At 36.9% G+C, this 24,045-nt stretch overlaps 2 protein-coding genes across 3 annotated transcripts; one reads left to right on the top strand and one right to left on the bottom strand.

Annotated features, from left to right (window-relative positions):
• Positions 1–9: 9 nt before the first annotated feature.
• Positions 10–13,549, top strand: bbs4 (Bardet-Biedl syndrome 4). Its single transcript, XM_079858908.1, has 16 exons — positions 10–65; positions 856–907; positions 1,647–1,726; positions 1,812–1,875; positions 2,755–2,866; positions 3,004–3,076; positions 3,820–3,873; positions 4,071–4,198; positions 7,226–7,280; positions 7,576–7,644; positions 8,161–8,313; positions 8,397–8,568; positions 9,851–9,920; positions 10,016–10,160; positions 11,250–11,460; positions 12,130–13,549. The coding sequence occupies exons 1-16, from the start codon at positions 42–44 to the stop codon at positions 12,258–12,260; spliced, it is 1,593 nt and encodes a 530-aa protein (XP_079715034.1). The 5' UTR covers positions 10–41; the 3' UTR covers positions 12,261–13,549.
• A 237-nt stretch (positions 13,550–13,786) lies between these two features.
• adpgk (ADP-dependent glucokinase) lies at positions 13,787–22,814 on the bottom strand. 2 transcript variants are annotated; one of them, XM_079858909.1, is made up of 8 exons: positions 22,722–22,814; positions 21,279–21,514; positions 20,008–20,233; positions 19,122–19,184; positions 18,799–18,919; positions 18,043–18,239; positions 17,272–17,370; positions 13,787–15,772 (listed from the first exon to the last, which is right to left on the bottom strand). In XM_079858909.1, exons 2-8 carry the CDS (start codon positions 21,509–21,511, stop codon positions 15,209–15,211), a joined length of 1,503 nt encoding a protein of 500 aa, XP_079715035.1. In that variant the 5' UTR covers positions 21,512–21,514; positions 22,722–22,814; the 3' UTR covers positions 13,787–15,208. The 2 variants fall into 2 exon arrangements, with proteins under 2 accessions (XP_079715035.1, XP_079715036.1); XM_079858910.1 differs by having other exon boundaries at positions 13,787–15,769; positions 22,722–22,796.
• Between the last annotated feature and the right edge of the window lie 1,231 nt (positions 22,815–24,045).

Here is a 24,045-nt window from a genome sequence, read left to right as displayed (position 1 = left end):
AAGAACAAGCGTCCGCCGGAAGTGATGAGGAAAGGAGCGTGATGGCGGACGATGCGATGAAAACGGTGAGAAATGATGGATATTTTCATTAAATTACAAAATCTCTTGCATTTAATACCTTTAATATGAACAGTGGTCTTCTTTATGGTGGTTTATGGTAGTCTGTAACCGCTATTCGTTATTTACCTTCTCGTCAGATTAATTATATCTCCAAAGAGAAAACAATCTGAAATATCTAAGTTACATTTTAAATAACAAAGTTCAGTAGCCTGTATTTTATTCATATTTCGTTTAATCTGGAAAAGCAAAGCCTGTCAAAACAGACTTGCCTTAAAATCAAAATAACCTTATATTTTAAATAAAGAAAATAAAGTCTGGTTTGGGACCATTAAGATTTATTGAATTGTTTGTCTGGACAATCAAACTGTCATTACTGTAATACAAGGAAATTGACGTAATTGTAAATAATTTATACATTTGTTACGCTGTCTCTTCATTTTCTAAAAAAATATTACGCCAGAACATGGTTATTCTCATTGACAGAAAATTAAATATCAAATACATAATATTTGTCAGCAGTCAAAGTGCACAACAATAAGACAAAATAAAATATACACAAATTAATTCCAGCACACATGATTTGATTGATTGTGTTGACACTTTATTTTACAGTATCCTTGTTACACATGTAGTGACTATAGTAATAACTCTAAATTAAGAATAATTACTTGCAACTAACCCTAACCCTATAGTAAGGACACTTAGTTTATATTAGCCTACTACTTAAATGTATAATTGCTCTGTAAAGCTAAAAAATAAAGTGTAACTGACATATTTCTTCTTTTCTGTGAGTAGGATGTGCAGCTGCCTGCGGCCACAGACCTCAAGAAACCTCGTCCAAAGAAAGGTAAGAAGCTCTATATACATTTATAATATAAGTCATTTTAAAATACAGTTTTAAATGATAAAGTAATGCGAAACAAAACGGAAGCATTTTCAGGGTTCTCCCCTTTTGGACGCCACTGAATCCATTCATCCTGTGGGTGGCGCTGTTTGCCTTTATTCTCAGTGAAGAGGATTATGGCTCAGAGGGAAAAGTCTGTCCAGGAATAGAACGGATTGAGATCAGATTTTGCCAGGGGGGCTTGTAAGCAAGAGGAGAAAGATGCAGACGCTGCGTGTCACAGCGGACGGGCTCCTTTTGTTCGGGGGCCCGCTGGATTTGGGATGAGTCTTGTGTGGCCCCCCGTTGCGAGAAGAGACCGCTGCGTCTCACAGCAAGCCTCTCTGCCCTCTTTTTTGCAGATTTTCAATGCCGCCTTTGATATTTGCATTTTCAAGATTAGTCCCGTTAATGTCCTACACAAGATGAAACAGCTTTTTATGTGGAAACAGGCTCTTTAATCTTTGGCCCAAAAAAGAACACTGTTAAAATCACACTTTAAAATGTCTTTGCATTAGATAGGAAAGGTTGCGCAAACACATTTTACAAGCAAAACATTTGTCAGACAGACGCTTAGACTTCAAACGTGATGAAGAAAAGTGAACATTGAGATCCTGCAGAATTGGCAATGACTTTTTGTAAGTGCCTAGGCTCTTTTGTATTGTTACGAGCTTATACACATTGATTTTTCTTCTGTCTGCAGCTCCTGAGCTTCCGATTCTGGAGAGGAGAAACTGGCTTATACATCTGCATTACATCCGCAAAGATTATGAGACCTGCAAGGTAAAAGCTGAGCATCCTACAGAGCCAGAGGCAGTGTAGAATACTCTTAATGAAGTGAGTTGATTTGTGTTCCTTCTGATTTCAGGCCATTATTAAAGAACAGCTGCATGAAACTCAAGGCATGTGTGAATATGCTGTGTATGTACAAGGTCAGTGAAAAATACACAGTTAACCGACTCTAACGATCAGTCAGTGATACAGACTATAACTCTTAGGCTTCATATTTATTTATTTATTTGAACTGAATTAGGATTAGGGCTTTTGAAATATTGAATAAATGTTTGATTAAAATCCAGAGAACATTGCACAAAAAAAGTATCCCACAATGCAGTGTTTTCACCTTTCATTCTCAGTGTGACGAATGAACCAGAAGCAATATTATTGACTTATTATTTGTATGAACTGCAAAATGTACGAAAAATGGACACATAAAATGAGTCGCTGTTTGGATTTAAACAGGCAAATGCTTAAGAGTGTGTGATTGGATCATTATTGCAGTGATTATTATGTTTCTAGCATGTTTGGCATCAGTTTTTCTAAAGTAGTCTTTAAATGTTATGATGTTTTCATCAGTTTTTGGTCCAGATCTTGTGTTATTGTCAATGCAAGAGTCCAGCGCTGTGTAAAGTCTCCTCCAGCACATCCCAGAGACTCAGCGAATGTAAGATCTGGACTCAGAGGAGACGATTCATGTGTGAAAATGATTCTTCATGCTCACAATCTCACAATCTGAGCCTGAGGAATCTGGACATTGTCATCCTAGAAGAAGGCCATAATGTGTCTTCATACATGGTTGTTTAAGAGATGAAAAGCTACATACTCCATCAATTAGAGTTAGAAAAACTGTTGCCAAACATGCTGGAAACATAATAATCACTGAAATGTAATGAGGTCATTTGAGATTGTTTCACATGCTAGCGTTAAACGTGAGTATGCAGTATACATTATACTGTGCAGTAAACAAACCTAGGCGATGTGTCCCAGTTTGTGCTGGTGAATAAGTGTTGTGTGTGTGTGTGTGTGTGCAGCTCTGATCATGCGGTTAGAAGGGAAGATCCAGCAGTCTCTGGAGTTGTTTCAGAGTTGTGCAATCCTCAACCCCAAAAGCTCAGACAACCTCAAGCAAGTGGCGCGATCACTGTAAGCACCATTTCATACACACCAGTGCTGTTTAAAATCTGCTTTATATGGGGTGTCTGTTCACCTGGTTTGGATCAGTGTCAACTGAAGAGAAATATGTTAGCTTATGTCATGAACTGTGCTTACTTTGTGTTTAGTTTCCTGTTAGGGAAGCACAAAGCTGCCATTGAGGTTTATAATGAAGCAGCACGTCTCAATCAGAAAGACTGGGTAAGTACTCAACTGTGTCTTTAATGAGTAATCCGCTAAAAAATCTATTACCTCATCATTTACTCTGCCTTATCTTGATCCAGACTCATATGCTGTTATGTTTTTTCCATAAAACACACAAGAATTTTCTTCACACAACTCTTTTCCATACAATGACAAAATTTATTTATTAAATGGTTAAGATTGGGGTCAGGGTTTATACTGGATATTTGATTTATTTAAATGGTTAAGATTGGGGTCAGAGTTGATACTGTATATTTGATTTATTTATTTAAATGGTTAATGTAGGGGTCAGGGTTTATACTGTATATTTGTGTGTATTTTATATATCTTTGTATTTAAATCAAGGTTTATATTGTATTTATTTATTTAAATGTGTTAATTTAGAGGTTAGGGTTTAGATTTTATTTATTTTAAATAGTTAATTTAGGAGTTTTTTAATATTTTATATTTTTGTGAATTTTAGTTAGTTGGATATTTTTATTTAAAATCTTTGTTATATTTATTTCATTTATTTTAAAATCCTCTTGAAGCTTAACAAGCCCCAGTTACCATTCGCTTTAATTATCCGAAAAAAAAAAGAGTATATTCTTTAGATTTCGCGTTTTTTTTGCTCCACACGTCTGGTGTGACTTGAATAAATTGTGCGGAGAAAAAAATTGTGTGAACTTTCATTTGAATCACCTGTAATTTAATGAGATGCATGTGAAATATTGAATTAATGTACTTATTTTTACCTGCAGGAGATCAGCCATAATCTCGGCATTTGCTACATCTACACCAAAGACTTTAGAAGTGTAAGATTCAGATCGTTCAGTCACATATTTACCATATTATTGTAGTTGTACATGTTATTTAACACTCTTCCTGTACTTTTATTGATTGTATGGCAGATTCCAGATTCAGCAGTGATGAAACGGGATTTATTTGAGTGAATTTGCATGGCATGTCCTCAGCTGATGTTGTGTTGATCATGTTCTCTCTGTGTCTGCAGGCAGAAGAGCAGTTAAACTTGGCATTACAGCTGAATAAACACGATCTGACCTTCATGATGCTGGGAAAAATCCACTTACTGCAGGGGGACACGGAGAAAGCCATCGACGTCTACAAGAGCGCTGTGGAGTACGTCTCAATGCACATCCTCACTTTTAAGGGCTCATCTTTAAAACTGTTGTAGTAGCATTTTATCCAGAGAGCATCCGGTAAAGTTTGGTGAATACATATTCATAATCGCTCAAAATATGTTTCATGCGTGAACCATGCGTGAACCATGCTTTCACGTGGAGGTCATGAGGCTTTGAAGTCGTGAACGCTGCGTAACTCGAGCACTGACATGTTTTATCGTGTGTTTTGTCACCAGTCACATTTGACTTGAAGAGTCAAACACACTTCATTTTCCTCTCGTGGAGTGTTTTGTGGTGACTTACCCAGAATGCACTTCGACATATTTTTCGGTCATGTTTTGCACAGCGCGAGTAAAGATGTACGAGACAGAGTTTTTTTTGCCAGAGAGGAACTTACGACGCCTAGAGATGCTCTCAGCGTGTCGCTCTGCCACGGTGCAGATAAGACGCCCAAGGCAGCAAAGCATGCTGGGATCCGTGAAGCGCTCATAGCTGTAATTAATCACATTTACTGTCTCACTGTGACCGCTCTAACATCATCCTTTTCTTTTTCTCTACCTCTTCATTTTCATCTTTCTCTTTGTCTTCTCAAGAAAACCCTGAGGACTTGCTGGAGTCTGTCTTTTCTCCTTAAAGGGACAGTTCACTAAAATATTGTCATTATTTACTCACCCTCATGTTGGCCAAACCCGCATGACTTTCTTTCTTCAGTGGAAAACAAAAGTAGGCTAAATCTTCCCGCTGCTCTTTCCATGCAACGAAAAGTCAACAACTGTCAAGCCTCGAAGAAGATGCAAAAGCACCATAAATGTATAAGAACAGTAGACCGAATCACTTGTGCAGTGATATGAGAGCTTTGCGTGAGTTGCAGACCAACATTTTTCATTATTTGCACAATAAATGTCCATATATAATCCATATATATATATATATATGGACATTTGACAATATATCTAAATAAAAAATATTACTTTATCTTTATTAATGTAATATTTAATGTGTAATTTAATATTATTTTTAATATGAATTGTTTTTCTAAAAATGTGTACATTGTGTAAATAGTTTACAATTTTATATTTATATATTTTAATAATAATTTAATATTTTTATAATGTCTATAAATATATATATATATTTTACATAAATATATAAAATAAGTTTAGATACTGTGTTTTACAGTTAAAATATTTTTGCAGTATATATTAAGAATATTATTTGCATTAGGATAATGATAATGAGTATCTGGTAAAAAAGAATAATAATAATAATAATAATAATGCTGAATTTGTAATCAAAATAATGTCGAAATGCAAAAGCTTTTAAAAATAGCCTTCATTATCTTAAAGCATAATATAATTTCTTATTATATTATGTCAGTGATGGCCAGCGACACTAGTCCTTATGTTTTATGATACTTTATGTTCTTTATGTTCTGTTTACATTGATTGTGTATTTTCTCCTTTAGAGAAAGTCTTTGTAGTTTGAAACAACCTGAGGGTGAATAAATAATGACAGAGTTTTTATTTTTGGGTCAGCTACTCCTGCAAAGACACTTTTTTTAATGTTCAACAAATGAAAGTGCAAAAGGAATCACTAATCTGCTTTTCTCAGCGGGAATCCAACGATTTGATGACTCTTGATTACTGTTGTTGACTTTCCTCTCTTCCCGGAGAGCAGTAATGGAGATGACTCTGAAGATTCTCCTCCTCTTGTCCACACACACTCAGTCTGTGAGTCTGGCTCGGATATCAGAGAACCGCGGGGAGCTTTAAGTGTGTGTGTGTGTGTGAGATCTCCTCATTATCGCAGCCCTCCCACTGAGCTGATGAATTAGTAACGTGCAGCAGTGGGACGCTCCGTAATGAGAGGAGCTTTCAGAGATCCCACATTTCCACCCGCTTCACCTCACTATAGCGGGAAGATGTGCCTCACAGCCAGCATGAATTAATAACAGCTCGCTGCTGGCATGAGCCGCTCGTACACACACGTGATGGAGGAGACCGAGACCCGAGAAAAGCCTGCTTTCATCATCCTCAAGTGTGTCACTCACCACAGTGTGATGGAGTCGAGCAGGACCTGTTTCTGGATCAACATGCTTCAGTCCTGGAACAGCAACTAAGAAGCGCACAGCTTTAAATCAGATTATAGTGACTCAAATCTGATTGGTCGACTGAAGTGGGATACTTTGCCAAGTCAGATTAATCTGAAAGGAAGGAAAAGTTCATCCAATAATCCACAATTCTGTCATAATTTACAATGCATGGTTTTTCATATCTATATGACATATTTTCTTCCATGAAACACAAAAGGAGACGTTTGGCTCAATGTTGACGCTGCTCTTTTCCATACAATGAGAGTTAATGATGTCGTAACTGAAACATATTGAATTATAAGGCGTTATTTGTTGAGTAATTGATGACAAACTGATGATCGGAATTTTCATATTAATCCGTGTTATCATATTAAACTGGTTTGTGAGTTGATAAAAAGCTGGTAATTAATGAAATCATAAAAATAAAATACATTAAAAAAAAAAAAAATGTATAAAACATTTTATTTGTTTACCTTAATGGTAATGTGACCATTAACCAACATACTGGAAACTGTGAACATGTGAATGTGTTATTATTTTGAAATATTAACTTTAAATCTCAAGCTTCAAGTAAATATTTTAGGTCAGCTGATAAAAAACGGTTGGGAATCCCTGCATTACTCTGTAAAAAAAAAAAAAAAAAAGGTACAGTCAACTTGGATGTTTAAGTCATTTCAACTTAAATTACATTAAACTGACTTAAAAAATGAGTTGAATCTTGTATAGCTTATATTTGATGAGTTAAAGCAATGTAAAAACATATGTTGTCATGCATTATTGATCATATACTTTTTTACAGTGTAATAATAATAAAAATAATGTCAGAGTGTAAAAGATCTTAATGGTTTTTAAACATGCTTAATTTTCTTTAAACAAAATGTAATTTCTACTTTCTTGATTTTAGGTTGAAGTATTGACGGTTATCTCTTTCAGGTTTTCTCCTGAGAACACGGAGCTGTTGACCACGCTGGGACTGCTGTACATGCAGGTGAGGGACGAGTCTGTGACGAAATCATTCATGCCTTCAGTTTGATTTCACACACAGAAGACAGATATGATTAGAGACTTTTACTAGCAATGATTCTTTTGATCATATTCAAATTCCTAAAAATGTCTTACTTTTCTTAGTGTGCACACATAAAATGTTGGTCTGTTGGATGATAAAATCACATATATTTATATTAAAAGCTAGACAATGTAAGGTGTACAGTTAGAAACCCCTAGCATCACCCTGTGTCCGGTTGCATACAGTAAATGTGTGTGTTATTCTTCTCTCTCATTAGCTTGGGAAATACCAGAAAGCCTTCGAGCACCTCGGGAACGCTCTGACATACGACCCCAATAACTTCAAGGTGGGATGCAGTTTCAGTGACACTGAATGTGTGTGTGTTCCTGTATGTAATTCTCATCACCATTATATATCCCAACATTTATATTTTGTTTGCAATTTGGGTTACACTTTATTTTAAGGTGTCATTGTTACAGTGTACTTACATATTTAAGTACTGAGTAATATTAATAAACTACATGTACTTACTATAGGGTTAGAGTAGGATTAGGATTAGGTTGAGGGTTAATTGCATGTAATTATGCATAATTTACTGTTATTACTTTGGTAAGTACATGTAACATATGTAACAAGGACACTGTAAAATAAAGTGTTACGGCAATTTCTTATTACTCCAATACAGGATAAAAATCATGGAAACATTGCCTCTCATTCACTAATAATTGTGTACACTATTATATACTAATTATAAATATTGGCTGAAATTAAAAGATTTTTTTTTTTTTTTTTTTTTTGCATTCTCCCAATCTGTCGTTCCTCGTGTGTGTGTGTGTGTGTGTGTGTGTGTGTGTGTGTTCAGGCCATCCTCGCGGCCGGCAGCATGATGCAGACTCATGGAGATTATGACGTGGCCATGAACAAGTATCGTGTAGCGGCCTACGCTGTCCCCGAGAGCCCCCCGCTCTGGAATAACATCGGCATGTGCTTCTTCGGCAAAAAGAAATACGTTGCTGTGAGTGTCACAGACTATCACTAGAACACTTTCTACCTTTCATCCCCTGTTGATTTCATGCCCGTCCTGCTTCTCTCTTCCAGGCCATCAGCTGTCTGAAGAGGGCGAACTATCTGTCTCCGTTTGATTGGAAGATCCTGTATAATCTGGGTTTGGTTCACCTCACCATGCAACAGTACGCATCAGCTTTCCACTTCCTGAGCGCCGCCATTAACCTGCGGCCACGCATGAGCGAGCTCTACATGCTTCTGGCCGGTAAATATATCACGAACTTTGTTTTCAGACACCAACATAGGTTTTATGCATATTTTGGTATATCGCATAAAAAATAAAAAATAAACACTGAATGGAAACGGCAAGATGTGCATAAATTAAAAAAAATGCACACCAAAAACGTATGTGCTGAATTGAGGCGGATAACTTTTTTTATCTGATTTAAACATGTGCATAAACTATGATGGAAACACATTTACTGAATAAATCCCTCGATGAGCATCAAAAAACTTGTGACTTCGCCTCAACAGTGGATGTGATTGGATAACTGGACTAACCAGCGGACCAATCACATCGTAGAGATAAGAAGCAAACATATGACTGACATTGAACGTGACAAAATAACTGTTCTTGTCATGGATATGTAGTTTACTTGCAATAAAAAGTGCCTCAAAACAAAATGCTCAGGCATGTTTTAAAGATTTGATGTCCTCACAAACTTTATCAAATCCAGCAAATCTGTGAATCACATTTGTGAACAAATGTGCACAAAACCAGTCACATGGGTCAATTTTTTTTTATTGAAATGTATACATCATCTGAAAGCTGAATAAATAAGCTTTCCATTGATGTGTGGTTTGTTAGGATAGGACAATATAAAACTATTTGAAAATCTGGAATCTGAGGGTGCAACAAAATCTAAACATTGAGAAAATCTCCTTTAAAGTTGTTCATTTATGTTGGCGATTGTGCCGCATTCACTCACAAAAATAAACTTTTTATATATTTACGATAGGAAATTTACTAAATATCTTCATGGAACATGATCTTTACTTAAAATCCTAATGATTTTTGGCATAAAAGAAAAATGGATAATTTTGACCCATACAATGTATTGTTGGCTATTGCCACAAATATACCCGTGCGACATGTGACTGGTGACGTGAGCCAGGGTCTCATTTACCAAATAAATCCTGTGATGCACAACAAAAAATTCATGTGACTTCGCCTCACCAGTGGATGTGATTGGATAACAGAACTAACCAGCGGACCAATCACATCGCAGCACCTCAAATGTTGGTTTGGTGGTTCTGAAACGCCTGAGTCAAAGTCTGTCATCAGAATGATTTGGTTTAATTCCCAAATCAGAAGCGTCTCACACAATTGCGTTCCCATATTTTGCACCAGTTTCTCATGAAGTGATGATTTTGTTAATAATAAATGTTTACTTTTCAAATATATTGTTATTAGTTGTTAAAGTCATGTTCCTTAAAGATCCAGTTGAATGTGATTTGATGATTATTTGTGCTCTGACCTTCATCAGTTGCCCTGACCAATCTGGATGATGCGGATAACGCCCGCAGGTCGTACGAGCAGGCGGTTCAGCTCGATGAGTATGTTCTCAAACCCTGATCTGTGCTGGGAAATCTGCAGTGTACATGAGCTAATGCAGAACTAGAGTTTAAGTGAGTGGATCTTTGCCTGACAGGTCAAACCCGCTGGTGAACCTGAACTTTGCAGTGTTCCAGTTTAATCAGGGCGATAAGAAGGCCGCCCTGCTGCAGTACCAGGAGATGGAGAGGAAAGTCAACGCTCAGCTTGAGAATAACAGCAACACAGAGTTTGACCCTGAGGTACTGACGCCTAGTCTAATTCTGGACGAGAACTGCTCACTGAGACAAGAAAACATATGACTGACACTGAATGTGACGAAACTGGTCATGGATAATGTGGTTTACTAGCAATAAAAAGTGCCTCAAAACAAAACACTCAGGCATCTTTTAAAGATTTGATGCCACAATCCTCACAAAATTGATCAAATCTGTGAATCATATTGAGCCTCAGTCCAGGCCGCACCTATAGAAGAAAAGAAAATAATATATAGATTTAATATAATTTTTAATAATTATAATTTTTTTTCCTTGAAAATTCAACATTTCTTTGTCCAAAATTGCCCTTACCATAATGTGTCTCATCATGAATATTTTTTTTTTTATAATTCTTATTATTCTAATACAGTGACAAAAATCATAGAAACAATATCTGGAAAAAACAAAATTACATTTTAAATTTTATTATAAATATTAGTTCTAAAAACTGTTGTTTAGGTTATTTTTTTTATTTGGTTTTATGTTGCTGTTTGAGCATGAATACGTCCCTCCAGCGGGAGTTCTTCTCTATATCAGTGTCAGTGTTTCTGAACTCATTGTAGTCTTGAGTTTCTTCCGGGAACGAACACGTCACAATATTCCTCATTATAATAATTCATACGCAGAATAAAGGGGCGGAGCCTGGTTGAGTTAGTTAGTAGTGTGTTAAACTGGAGGTTATGGTAATTAGGGGCGGGACATTTCCCAGACACACTCGAAGCGCTCAACCAATCACAACACACTGCTCCAGCCGGCCAATCAGAGCACAGTGTGCTGTTCAGGAGGAGGGGCTTCATAGAGACAGGAACTAAACAGAGCGTTACTGACAGACTGGGAAGAGAGGAGCCGCAACAATGGAGAATATGAGGAAAATAATCAACATTCAAGCAGGAAAACATGTTCTAGTAGAGCTAAAAACAACATCAAGACTTTGTAAAGGGCATAATACGGCCTCTTTAAATGTAAAATAATTTAAAAAACGTTTTTATTTATATATTTTTGCATTCTCCCAATCTGTTCCTCATTATATGAATCTGGTAATTAGTGAAAATTATGTTTCTCTTTCTCACACAGATGGTTGAAATGGCTCAGAAAATAGGCACTGCTCTACAGGCGGGAGAGAACCTGTACTGGAGCAAACCAAGCAAAGACGGCAAGACCAGCCACCGGTCTTCCTCCTCCAGCAAACCCAGCAGCTCCCAGCAGCCCCTGGGCACCAACCAGGCCCTGGGTCAGGCCATGTCTTCAGCCGCAGGCTACAGCAAGAGCATGCAGATCTCCACAGGTGCAGAACCCCCGTTTAATCTCTGTACAGATAAAACCTTGTCAAAATAAGTCCGGTTCACATGTATATGCGGAAGCGACAAAAAATGTTGTATTGTGAATTTTTAAGGCCAGACAAGTCATTTTTTTAGGTCAATTTGTAGAGAAAGACTACACGCCTGCGCACATATATATTCAAACACACATAACTATAGACTAAACACATAATACGCATGTTAGTACGCATGTAATACACGCCGTCAGCGTTTCACAGATTCACGTTTTGAAGATGATAGTTTTTCAGAAATGTTCAACGCTTGCTCCTTGGAACCTGTTTCAAAGTTTGTGTTCTCGAGCCACCAAACACTGTTTTGTGCAAATGAACGGCCAAAACACATTAAAAGTGAGAACGGTGTTGTGTAAGCGGCCCCTAAGTTAATAACTAATGATCTTTGCAACGGAAGTGAATCAATCATAACTAACTTTAGCTGGACAATAACTTTATTCTAGAGCTGATGTAAAGCCAAAGCAATCTCTGTTACTGTAATTTCCTATTATCACTGTAAAGCTGCTTTGAAACTATCTATATAAGTGCTATATAAATGAAGGTGACTCAGCTTACACAGACTAACTGATAACGGCTGTGTTTTCATACGCTCGGCTCATCCTAATGCTCCGTCGTTCTCTCCAGTGCCCGAGGCGGATGTGAGCATTGCCCCGTCTCCCCCTACAGTCCCTCCCGGAGACCCCGAGGACGAGGACGAGGATGAGGAGGACAAACTCAAGGAGAGGAAGAGTAAACCGAAAGCAGTGGCTGAATAGAGCTCAAACTAAATCTTTCTCCAAAACTGAAGGGGTTTATTACTTATTGAATGTACAGCATAATATTTAGTTTAATTAAAGGGCGGGTTACAATCACAGATTTTTTTTAGATATTTGAATGATTCATTACATTTAATAAAGGTCCGTTCACCTTTAGAAATATAATTGTATAAGAAAGTTTTTGTATAAAAAGCAGGTACACTTTACAAGAAGGATCCATTTTTTTACATTAATGAACTACTATGAACAATGAAAAATAATTGTAAAGCATTATCAATCTTAATGTTAATTTCAGTGTTTAATAATACATTACTAGAATTAAAAGTTGTATCTGATAATAGTATTTAATGCTGTACAGCTGTTAACTAACGTTAACAAAGATTAATAAATTCTGTAGCAAATGTAATGCTCATTGCTAGTTAATCTTAGTGTAATCATGACAACTCTCGGAATAGTTTTAGCATGTTATTGATATGGCAGTGTTAATGTATGTGGTCTTGGTGGACTAGATCAGCTACAGCAGAGCAATTATGGACTCGCTACTGCTAACAGATACACAGAAACGCTGCTGTGAGCATGTAAGATTCGCTGCTGCTGCTGCATAAATAGACATACATATCTAGATCTAGACAGGTGGAGCTGGGGAGGTGGAGGGGTCTAATAGCACTGCAGGACTAGCTTACAGCAAACACTGAACCAGATTAGTTCAATGTTGAGCAAGCAATCTCATTGATCAGAAGAGGCCAATCAGCTCGTGCCATGAGGTAGTGATGTGATTGCTTACAGATTGCATGTAAAGGACGAACAACCTGCGCCATTTAGAGTTTCATGACTGAACTAGATATTTAATCCATTTACAGGTGAAACTCGAAAAATCTTGCAAAAGTTCATTTATTTCAGTAATTCAACTTTGAAACTAATATATAGACTCATTACATGCAAAGTGAGACATTTCAAGCCTTTATTTGTTATAATTTTGATGATTATGACTTACAGCTTTTGAAAACTCCAAATTCAAAATCTCAAAAGCTGTAAGCCATAATCATCAAAATTATAACAAATAAAGGCTTGAAATATCTCACTTTGCATGTAATGAGTCTATATAATATATTAGTTTCACCTTTTAAGTTGAATTACTGAAATAAATGAACTTTTGCACGATATTCGAATTTTTCGAGTTTCACCTGTACTACATTAACTAATAGGACAACATTGTAAAGTGTTACCAAAAAGCATTTTGTTCTTTGTAACAGAAACACACCATTAAAAAACTGACATTTTATAACTGGAACAGAAGTGTTTTATTTATATAAAAATATTCCATACTCAACAGAGCTAATATTTCTAGTCTTAACATTTATGATTGACATTTTCTTGCCCAGTAACTCTTAAAAGACTTTGTTGCATAATCACATGTGCAAACTAGAACCCTAAAATGTTTTATATATCTAAAAAAAGTTGTATGAATATGAACGTTCTGTTAGTTTCTCACACCAAGACTCAACATTTACTGTGTTTAAAAAAAAAAAAAAAAAAAAACACTTCTGTAAGAATTGCTGATGAAGTAAAACTCAAAAACATCTCAATTTATGATATTGCAAGTTTCAAATCATACTAACATGGATGTCAAATCTAAATACAGTGATGGATACGGTCACCATTCTTGTTGGTTTGAGAAACTAAAAGCGTCAACATGGAGTGTAACAGAAATACAGTACAAAACACGAGCCAAGGCTTTTCTTCCACCTGCTGATGTGAACGTCTTGCCAAGGCCTTGTTCATAAAACCATTAGTGGTTCATTTACTTAGAATTGCTTTACAACACTGCTGAATGTTTCTAAAACTGTTCAAAGTTAAAAAGCCTCAGATAGGTTTGTCAAACTTTAAGGCTGATTTAAGACATGATCATTCACATACTGAGATTAATTAGTACGTCCCAAAAAAAAAAACATTACCCTTGATACAACATGGCTTTAAAACTAATAAATGACATCATTTGTATGTACATATTCATTATGTGTGATAGGAAGCATCATAAATCACAACAGTCATTACCGCCACCTACAGTAAATGATTCACCAGAAATCAGTGGCTAACAAATAGATAACCTGTGCTGACCAAACCACTTCTCTTATTATATACAAATGATGCTGCTACCAACGTACAAACAACCTACAGATATATTCCCACCCTTAAGAACAATAAGATTCATTTAAGACAAGAATATATATGTGCATTGGTCAGAATATTGTCAGGTAAGCTGGTGATCTAAACTATTGACTATAAACTATTATTGAATCTGGGAGCATCGCTTCTACTTAATTTCATTAGGCTAAGAGAACTTTACATTACTTGAGTTGACACAGATAAACTGTGAATCGGCGGCCTTCAAGTTCTGATACTTATTAACGGTTCAAATACCAAATAAAAGAGTATTTAGGTATTTAATAGAGATGTTTAAGACTCTAAAATCATACTTTGGTTCACCTTTCATCCGTCCCAATAGCAATCACGGGTTTTCTGCTCCTGTTAACCAGAGTATGAGCTCCTCTTCTCATAGTTTAAAAGGTTAAAGAAGCAGTTCACCTAAAAAAAAATAAAGTTTTATCATTTACTCACCCTCATGTTGCTCAAACCCATTTGACTTTTCTTATGCAAATGAAAATAAAGAAGGTCATTTAGGTTTGAGGGTGAGTGAATGATGACCAAACTTTATTTTGGGTTTAAAAAAAGAAAAGAAAAGAAAAATGGCGTTGTTATTACGTTCAGTGCTGTCTTCCACAATATGATTTCAGACAAAAGTACCAACAACAAAGTCTCATTAAAGAGGACAGTGCACTCGAACTGCATTTCAACACACAAACATCCTCTTTTGATGCTCTGCGAGTCTTTTGAGAAGAGGATCTAACGGCGAGGACGTTTCTTCAAAGATGTGAGCGACGTGTCTCTTAAAGCTCACGCGGAGCCGCGACCTCTGAAAACAGAAGTCCCTCTGCGGAGATGGCGTCCCCCAATCCCACAGTCCTCAGCGGCTGTTTGCACACTAGCACCGGCGTGAGATGGAAAGACACGTTCCCTCTGCGCCACACGGTAACCGGCCTCGTCGGGTCCACCGTTAGGCTCTCTCTCGGTTCTGAGAAGGAGCTGTAGAAGCTCAAAGGCGCCTTGAGGATCACTTTACTAATATCCACGGTTTGCAGACCGCAGGCTTGACTGCTCGCCACACGAGCGCCCGAAGCCACCGCTGCCTCCTGGTTCCCCCAGTGACCCTCCACCGTAGCCAAGATGTGGTACGCCAGCGTGTGGAAGTGGATCCGGGTCAGATCGGCCTCAGACTCTGGGTCTGCCCGGCCGTGTTGCTCGAAGATCCACAGCAAGATGTCGCTGACGCGGCCCACGTCGGGTATGCCGTCCCAGGACGTGAGGTCAGCGTGAGGTCCTCCTCCAGACTGAGTCAGAAACAGCAGCTCCTGTTCGTTCAGACCGATGGAGTTCACGATAGGAATGACCTGCTAACAGAAGAGCACACAGAAACCTGAATGTTGCAGATGAAAACATAACATATTACGTGTTCAATTTATAGAGATTGACTTAAATGTCTGACAAATACAAAACGTGGTCATTTTAAGATTATTGGTTAATACCTGTGCCTAAATACACAAATAAATAAATTATAAATATATAAATACATCTTGACGAATGAATCTCCATGATTTTCCCATTACTTTTCCAGTAGTTAATGATAAGGATTTATACACATTAAATTAGAAAAATGGCACTCAGAAAGAGTCATTTTTAATATGCATTATTGTTTAAAAGTTTGGGGTTGGTAAAATGTATTTAAAAGAAGTCTCTTCTGCTCAGCAACGCTGCATTTATTTGATTAAAAATACAGTAAAACTGAAATATTATTACAATGTAAAATTAGTGTTTGATTTTCAGCATCATTACTCCAGTCTTCAGTGTCACATGATCCTTCAGAAATCACTCTAATATGATGATTTGATGCTTAAGAAACATTTATGATTATTTCATATATTAGTGGAAACTATGATAACATCTTTTCAGGATTCTTTGATGAACAGAAAGTTCAAAAGAACAGCATTTATCTGAAATAGAAATCTTTTGTAGCTTTATAAATGTATTTACTGCCACTTTTGGTCAATTTAATGCATTATTCCTGAATAATCCTTCCACACTCTTGAATGGTAGTGTAAATAGCATAAAGTAAATATCCAATGATTTGTAAAACCCCCCATAAAATTATAATTTTCTTTTTAGATATAATTTAGATTTTTTTTAAAGCAAGGATAGTGCCATTTTCCTTGATTGGAGAGAGGCAAAATCAGATGAAAAAGTAGCTTTTTTTTTATTAAAGGGATATTTGACCGTTGGAAAGATGAATGTGTATTTAAATTGGGTCATTTATGTAGTAGAAATGTGAAATTATTTTAGAAGTTGGTGCCTTCTAGACTGAGAAAAGCCAGAAAATATATTTTTGGCTCATGTGGATGAAAGACTACAACTCCCAGAATGCACTTGCTTCGCTGCCCTATGAGGACACTCCCAAGCCACGCCTACCGGTTACAGAGGGCAGTGTCGGGAGAAATGATACAGCTAGGCTACTAGTCGACTGGAAACTGAAAAGACGGCGTTTTATGGTGAGATCCCCCTATGGGCGGGTCGAACACATGCGGGACGAGCTCCTCCTACTGGCTGGAGTCTCTCGCCTCTGGGGGACATGAGGGAGCGAAGCACGACCACTCGAAAATACTACCGGGTTTCTACCGATACAAAGCTTAATGCTAATCGGTGAAGTATCCCTTTAACAATGAGGCACTCAGTGACTTTTTACAATGGAACACTAGAAGGTGTAACTTTTAAAGTGAACATTCCTCAACACTGTTCATTGTTTGACACCACTAACAATAATCCCCGAGCCTCATCCTTCCTGCACCACTCATACTGTACGTCTACTGAGCATTAGCATTCATTAAACCTACACAATTACCTCCTGCAGGATCCGGTTCATGTAGTCTCTGTCGGTCATGCTGGCCAGCTCAAGGTGGATGGGCACCTCGTTCTTCACGTCTGAGATCGCAACCACCGCCTGCAGGAAATCAGAACACAATCACCATAAAAAACGATAATTGACCTCAATATGTGACCCTGGATCACAAAACCAGTCACATGTCGCACGGGTATATCTGTGGCAATAGCCAACAATACATTGTATGGGTCAAAATTATCGATTTTTCTTTTATGCCAAAAATCATTAGGATATTAAGTAAAGATCATGTTCCATGAAGATATTTTGTACATTTCCTACCGTAAATATATAAAACATTTATTTTTGTGAGTGAATGCAGCACAATCGCCAACATAAACTTTAAAGGAGATTTTCTCAATGTTTCTGTTTTTCTGCACCCTCAGATTCCAGATGTTCAAATAGTTTTATATTGTCATATCCTAACAAACCATACATAAATGGAAAGCTTATTTATTCAGCTTTCAGATGATGTATAAATCTCAATTTAAAAAATGTACCCTTGTGGTCCACGGTCATAAATATCTCTGTTACTCTGCTGCCAGAACAGCAAATACTACATCAATACTATATCAAAATGGCGTTGGTATTATACGTACTATATTTTAATACTATATCAAAAGTTTGGCTCATCCAATCAGGGTTTAGAATTGGAACGATTTGTTTTAAAATTATGCGTTAACCAATGATTCTCTTTTTAAATCGCATGGGAATTGAGCAATTCTGGTTTCAGACCTCTTTCAGTCGTTCCTCCCAGAGATCCCGGCCCATTCCCTCCATCATATGCAGTCCGGACAGAACCACCAGATCCGGCTGGAACTCCTCCAGACTGGCCACGAACGTCTCCAGCGTGCTCATTTCCCCATTGGACACATCATGGGACAGGATGAAGCGGTTAGCCTGAGGAGCTTTCGAGGAGCCCCACTGTTCACCTGTAGGGGGCAGCAGAGAGGAAACACTTTCTTAAAGTCCCCCTGTGGTGAAAATCAAGCTTTTAATGTTGTTTATATGTCTATGTGTTGTTTTTAATATGCCTTCAGACAAATCATGTGTAAATTCATAAGTCAACAGCATTGCTGAGTATTTTCTCTGGTGTTTCTGACATCTTGGTGATCAAAGGTGAGTTTTAAGGGATAACAAGATTGAGATCTGGTGACTGTGGAGGCCGTTTGAGTTTAGTGAAATACTCAACAACCATGCCACGCTCAAACTCACTTAAATCCCCTTTCTTCTCTATTCTGATGCTCAGTTTGAACTTCAGCAGATCGCCTTGATCGTGTCCACATGCCTAAATGCATTGAGTTGCTGCCATGTGATTGGCTGATTAGATATTTGTGGTAACGAGCAGTTGGAGAGGTGTACCTAATAAAGTGGCCGGAGAGTGTATGTTTCTAGTCTTACTGTGAAAAATTCATTACAGAATATTCAATGTTTCACAGAAATAAAATAATAATAACATAATTCGCCAATGTGATTTCGAGCGAGGCTCACCCGACTTGTACTCCAGGATCAGGTGGAACTCGTCGGTCTCCTGCAGAGACTCTGGCGGGACCACGATCTGTTCATCCAGCATATCATGAAGCTTCGGCCCCACCGGACCACACAAGAGGACCTGAGAGAACACAGCACTCTTTAGAAAACTAGAATCAGGTGCTCATCACATCAGGTATGAATGAGATGCTTTTGCACTCTTGAAAAATGATCACAGTTATTATGGAAAGGAAATTCAGAACAATTTGTCCAGAAATGTGGTCAGTGACTTTAGCACTAGCAGAACCGTTTGAAGCTTGCTCAAAAGCACAACAGACACTCACCTCGAGTTGTGGGTTAGACGCTAGTTTCTGGCCAATCAAAGCAGCGTTTCCGCCCACATAAAGCTGCAAGACACAAAAAAAAAGCCAGAAATCTGGTCTCATTAAAACATACAAGATCAATCACAAGAGTATTTTATAGCAAACGATCTTTATTTATGGATATTTTTAAAAAGACTTCTACTAGTCTGAGCTCTTGCACCTATTAATTACTGTTGATTATGCAAAATTAAATTTGACACAGAAACTCAATTCCCTCTCGTGCATTCACATTAAACCCTCGTATCTCAAGGGCCAGATTCATTTACAGCAGATGCCAAGATCAATCACAAGAATATTTTATAGCAAACAATCTTTATTTATGGATATTTTTAAAAAGACCTACTAGGAAAATATCAGGATTTTCTATCAAATATCAAATTGAAAGTGCTTATATAATTGCTGGATATTTTATATTTGTTGTAAGAAATATTGTTGACTTAATTTTTGTGAAAATGTGCATAATGCATGATAATTTGTCATGAAAATAGCCTCGTGGACCAGCCTCAGTCTGAGCTCTTGCACCTATTAATTACTGTTGATTATGCAAAATTAAACTTGACACAGAAACTCAATTCCCTCTCGTGCATTCACATTAAACCATCGGATCTCAAGGGCCAGATTCATTTACAGCAGATGCCAAAATTAAAGCGGATATTATAGGACATATGCAGAATCAGGCCGCACACTTTGAATTTAATCACACTCAGGCTTTAATAAGAGCAGTCAAACCTGTCGGACAATTTTTAGTGTGCACAGAGACCGGCTAATCTCGGTCCTCGACTCGTGCCCTGAGGAAAACCGTGTTGTAAGGGCCACTCCTTCTGTCATAAAACACTTCACTGCGCACCTGAGCCCCGGGATATTCGGCGGCCGCCCGTGCGATCCTTTGAAAAACCTCCTTATCTGAGAAGAAGCGCTCCGCAGCGGCGCCCTTCCCCATGTAGTGGATGAAGGCCTCTTTCAGGTCCTCTTTGCCGTGTAGCACCTCGTGGTCTCTGCCGGGACCCGGTTCGAGAGCCAGCGCCTGTAACAGCCCCACCCCGGACACCACCACATCCACACAGGCGTTCACCCTGACAAACAGAGCAAACAAAGGGCTGAAGAACAGATGCACATGTTCAGGCCTCGTGAGGACTCGTGAGGCCCAACTACAAACATTCACTGAATTCATTCATGGAAACACTTTACAATAAGGCTTCAATACTTCATATATTTACTAGCATGAGCAATACATTTGTTACTGTATTTGTTAATCTTTGCTGACGTTAGTTAATAAAAATACAGCTGTTCATGTTAGTTCACAGTGCATTAACTAATGTTAACAAATACAACTTTTGATTTTTAATCATGTATTGGTAAATGTTGAAATGCTTGCAGTTCATTATTAGTTCATGTTAAGTTGTTAACTAATGAAACCTTATTGTAAAGTGTTACCGAATTATAAAAATAATTAATCAACAAATTAATGAATAAACAAATGAGTCAGAACCATTACGAGAAATATGGTTTTTATTTGTTTGTGTTTGAATAAAATAATTATTAAAAAAAAGCAACTTCGTAACTATCCTACAGATCTAGAGGTGAACTTCCACGAAAATTATAAATGTTGCTTTTGCGACTAAATAAATTATAAATATACAATTAATCATAAGCAATAATAATAAGTTAATATTAATAATTTAATATATAATTACATATAAAATAAAGTAATATAATAAATAGTCTGAAAAAATAAGATTAAGTTGAAGTACTAAACTTAAACTCAAATAAAAATATAACAAAATGTTTAGGAAAAACAAATAAAAATGACAAGAGCACATAACAAAATTACTAAAACAAACTAAAATGAAAACATGCATAGAAATAAAAGTTAATTAAAAATATTAATAAATACTCTTAACAGTATGTGAATAATAAGATTTGCTAACACGTTTATACTCACCAAAAAGGTTTGAACGAAAAAAAGGAAGGAAGGAAATGACAGAACAAAAAAGCAAAAGACAAAAAAAACCACGATTGAACCGAAAGACACAAACAACAGAACAACTAAAGAACCAATGGGAAAAAAACAAAGAGAATTAAAGAGACCATGAGGTTGTGAATAAATGAGTGGCTCACCCCACAGCCACTCTCCCCCAGCGTCGGGCCGGAGTCGTGATCAGGGTCTGCCAGGCGTGAGCGATGGCCTCCTCCAGCGCCGGGGGGCGGGGCTCTGAGCTGTCACTCAACTCCAGCTGAGGCAGCGATTGGCTGAGGTAGTTCAGCACACGGGCCGGTAGCTCCGGGTCAGTGCGGTACAGATAACCCATCCCCAACGCCAACAAGGCCACCAGCACGGCCTTCCTCCACATGACCTGTGAAATACACACAATCACACACTTTCTCTTCAGGATACCAAAGTTTTTGGACACATATCATGGTAATACTATGTTTTTTAGGACATGCACCATGACAATATCATGGTTTAATTAGACACATACATGCATACCAATTTTTTTTGGGACGCATATCATGGTAATACCATGTTTTCAGACATGTACCATGGTAATACAATGCTTTATTTAAACATACCATGATTCTTAGACATGTACCATGGTAATACAATAATTTATTTAAAGACATACCATGATTTTTGGACACATATCATGGTAATACCACATTTTCTGACATGTACCATGATAAAGCAATGGTTTGTTTAGACGCATGCCATGCTTTTAGAAATGTACCACGGTAATACAATAGTTTATTTAGAGACATACCATGGTTTTTGGACAGGTACCATAGTAATACCATGTTTTTTGGACATTTACCATGGCAATACCATGTGTTTGGACATATAATATGGTAATTCAATGGGTTTTTTTTTAGAGACATACCATGTTTTTTTGGACATATACCATGGTAATATCATATTTTGGTATATATACCATGTTGTTTGGACATGTATTGGACTTTGGACATGTACCAAAACGGTAATACCATGGTACTTTGGGGATGTAGCATGGTCAAACATTGATTTTTGATATGGTAACAGTGTAGTTGCATGTTTTTGGACATGCTGTGGTAATACCATGTTATTTCGGACACTGGACAGGAAGTAGATTTTAGATTTACAACTGAAACCAATGCATATCTATTTATAACACTGCAGTAGATGTGCACGCGCACAGATCTCCATATATATATATATAATCTCAAAACCGTTGGACAAGTTGATCAGATTAAAAGCTGATAATTGTGCAATAACAGCAGTAGCTGGCTAGTGCTAACAGCCCATTTCTGCTCATGTATGGGGCTTTAAATTAACACGACACATAAAACCACACACCCGACCGTGACCACCTGGAACATACGAGTGGCTTAAAATTAAGTTTTATTTAAAATGACATTTCTGATAAGTAAGTAACATGTTAGAGTGAAATCAATGAGCTAACATGAGCTAGCCACATAGCAAATAAACCAGCAGTTTACCCAGCAATAACCAGAATTAAACACTTTATCTTTAAGATGATATAATCAAAACACTTTTCGACAATCCGAACAGATGGGCAGATCACTAACCTGACGGATGATAGACGAGACGAAATAGTGTGTGTGTGTGCTGAAGTTGAGTTGTGTCACCCTTCTTGGTCGAAAGTCTGTTTGTTAGCGACTAGCCGCTCCACTCTCAACCGATAGCAAGTTTACAGATCAAATCTCATTGAGGTCAAATTGGAAATAAAATTAAACAGAGAGATAATTAATATTACATAATACAAACCTTACTTTAATTGCACTATAAAATGTATGCAATTTTCAGCGTTTAACCCACTAATAGAATAGTTTTGTTGGCTTGTTGGCAAACGTTGCAGTTAGAGCGAACCCAGGTAACCAATCAGAAGCTCCGCCGAGCGTTGTGACGTAACCGGAAGTCCACGTCGAGTGGATGCACTGATGAAGGTGAAAATATCTTTGCCCGGCGCCACGTCTAAATGGTCAGAGCTCAGCAAGTTTTTTTGTAACACACCTCAAGCAAATGTATAAAGCACAACAACTAGATGATGAAGTGCAGATCAATGTGTTTTTTTATCAATTTAATTTTAATCAGCGAATAAAACTTTTAAAACATATGTATTTTTTTATATTTATAATAATAGAGCTGTCCAAAGGATTATTCGCATCTAACATAAAAGTATATGTGTGTGTGTGTGTGTGTGTGTGTGTGTGTGTGTGTGTGTAGGCTATACACACATATATTATATAAACTCATCTTCGCGATTAATCGATTTGACAGCACATAATTTATTATTATTATTATTATTAATTCTTTATTTCAGACCCATGGGTCCATATAAATAACTTACAACATCCATAGACAAAAACAACATACATAATTTAAAATACATACAAGCTTTCTCTCCAATGCTTCCAGAAACAGGAAAAATACCTTGTTTCACTCAACACAATATTATTTAAGTCTCTTATGATACTATTTTTAGAATCATTCATCCGACATATGAAACTGTACATATACTTCCTTAAGACAGCATTCAACATGGGTATATCATTAGCCACAAACATTTGACTTGCACTTGACCATGAATTATAACGTTATTTTAAAATTAAGCAATTTGAGCTCTAACTTTTCAAATAAAGTGTTATACTTATTATATATTATATTATAATACACCTTACATATTTTATTTTACATACTTTATATATTTTATACTTTTTTAAAACATTACATATTTTATAATGTTCAAAAAAATAACTTCTAAAAATGAAAAACATTTTATTTTATTATAGTGTATAATTATATGAGTATATAATTATATTATATTATGTTATATTAAATATTATTGTATTATATTGCAATTTATTTTAGTTTACAATTTCGACCGGAACT

Source organism: Squalius cephalus (assembly GCF_949319135.1).
Source record: "Squalius cephalus genome assembly, chromosome: 23".
NCBI lineage: Eukaryota > Metazoa > Chordata > Actinopteri > Cypriniformes > Leuciscidae > Squalius > Squalius cephalus.
This window is presented reverse-complemented; position numbering and strand designations above follow the sequence as displayed.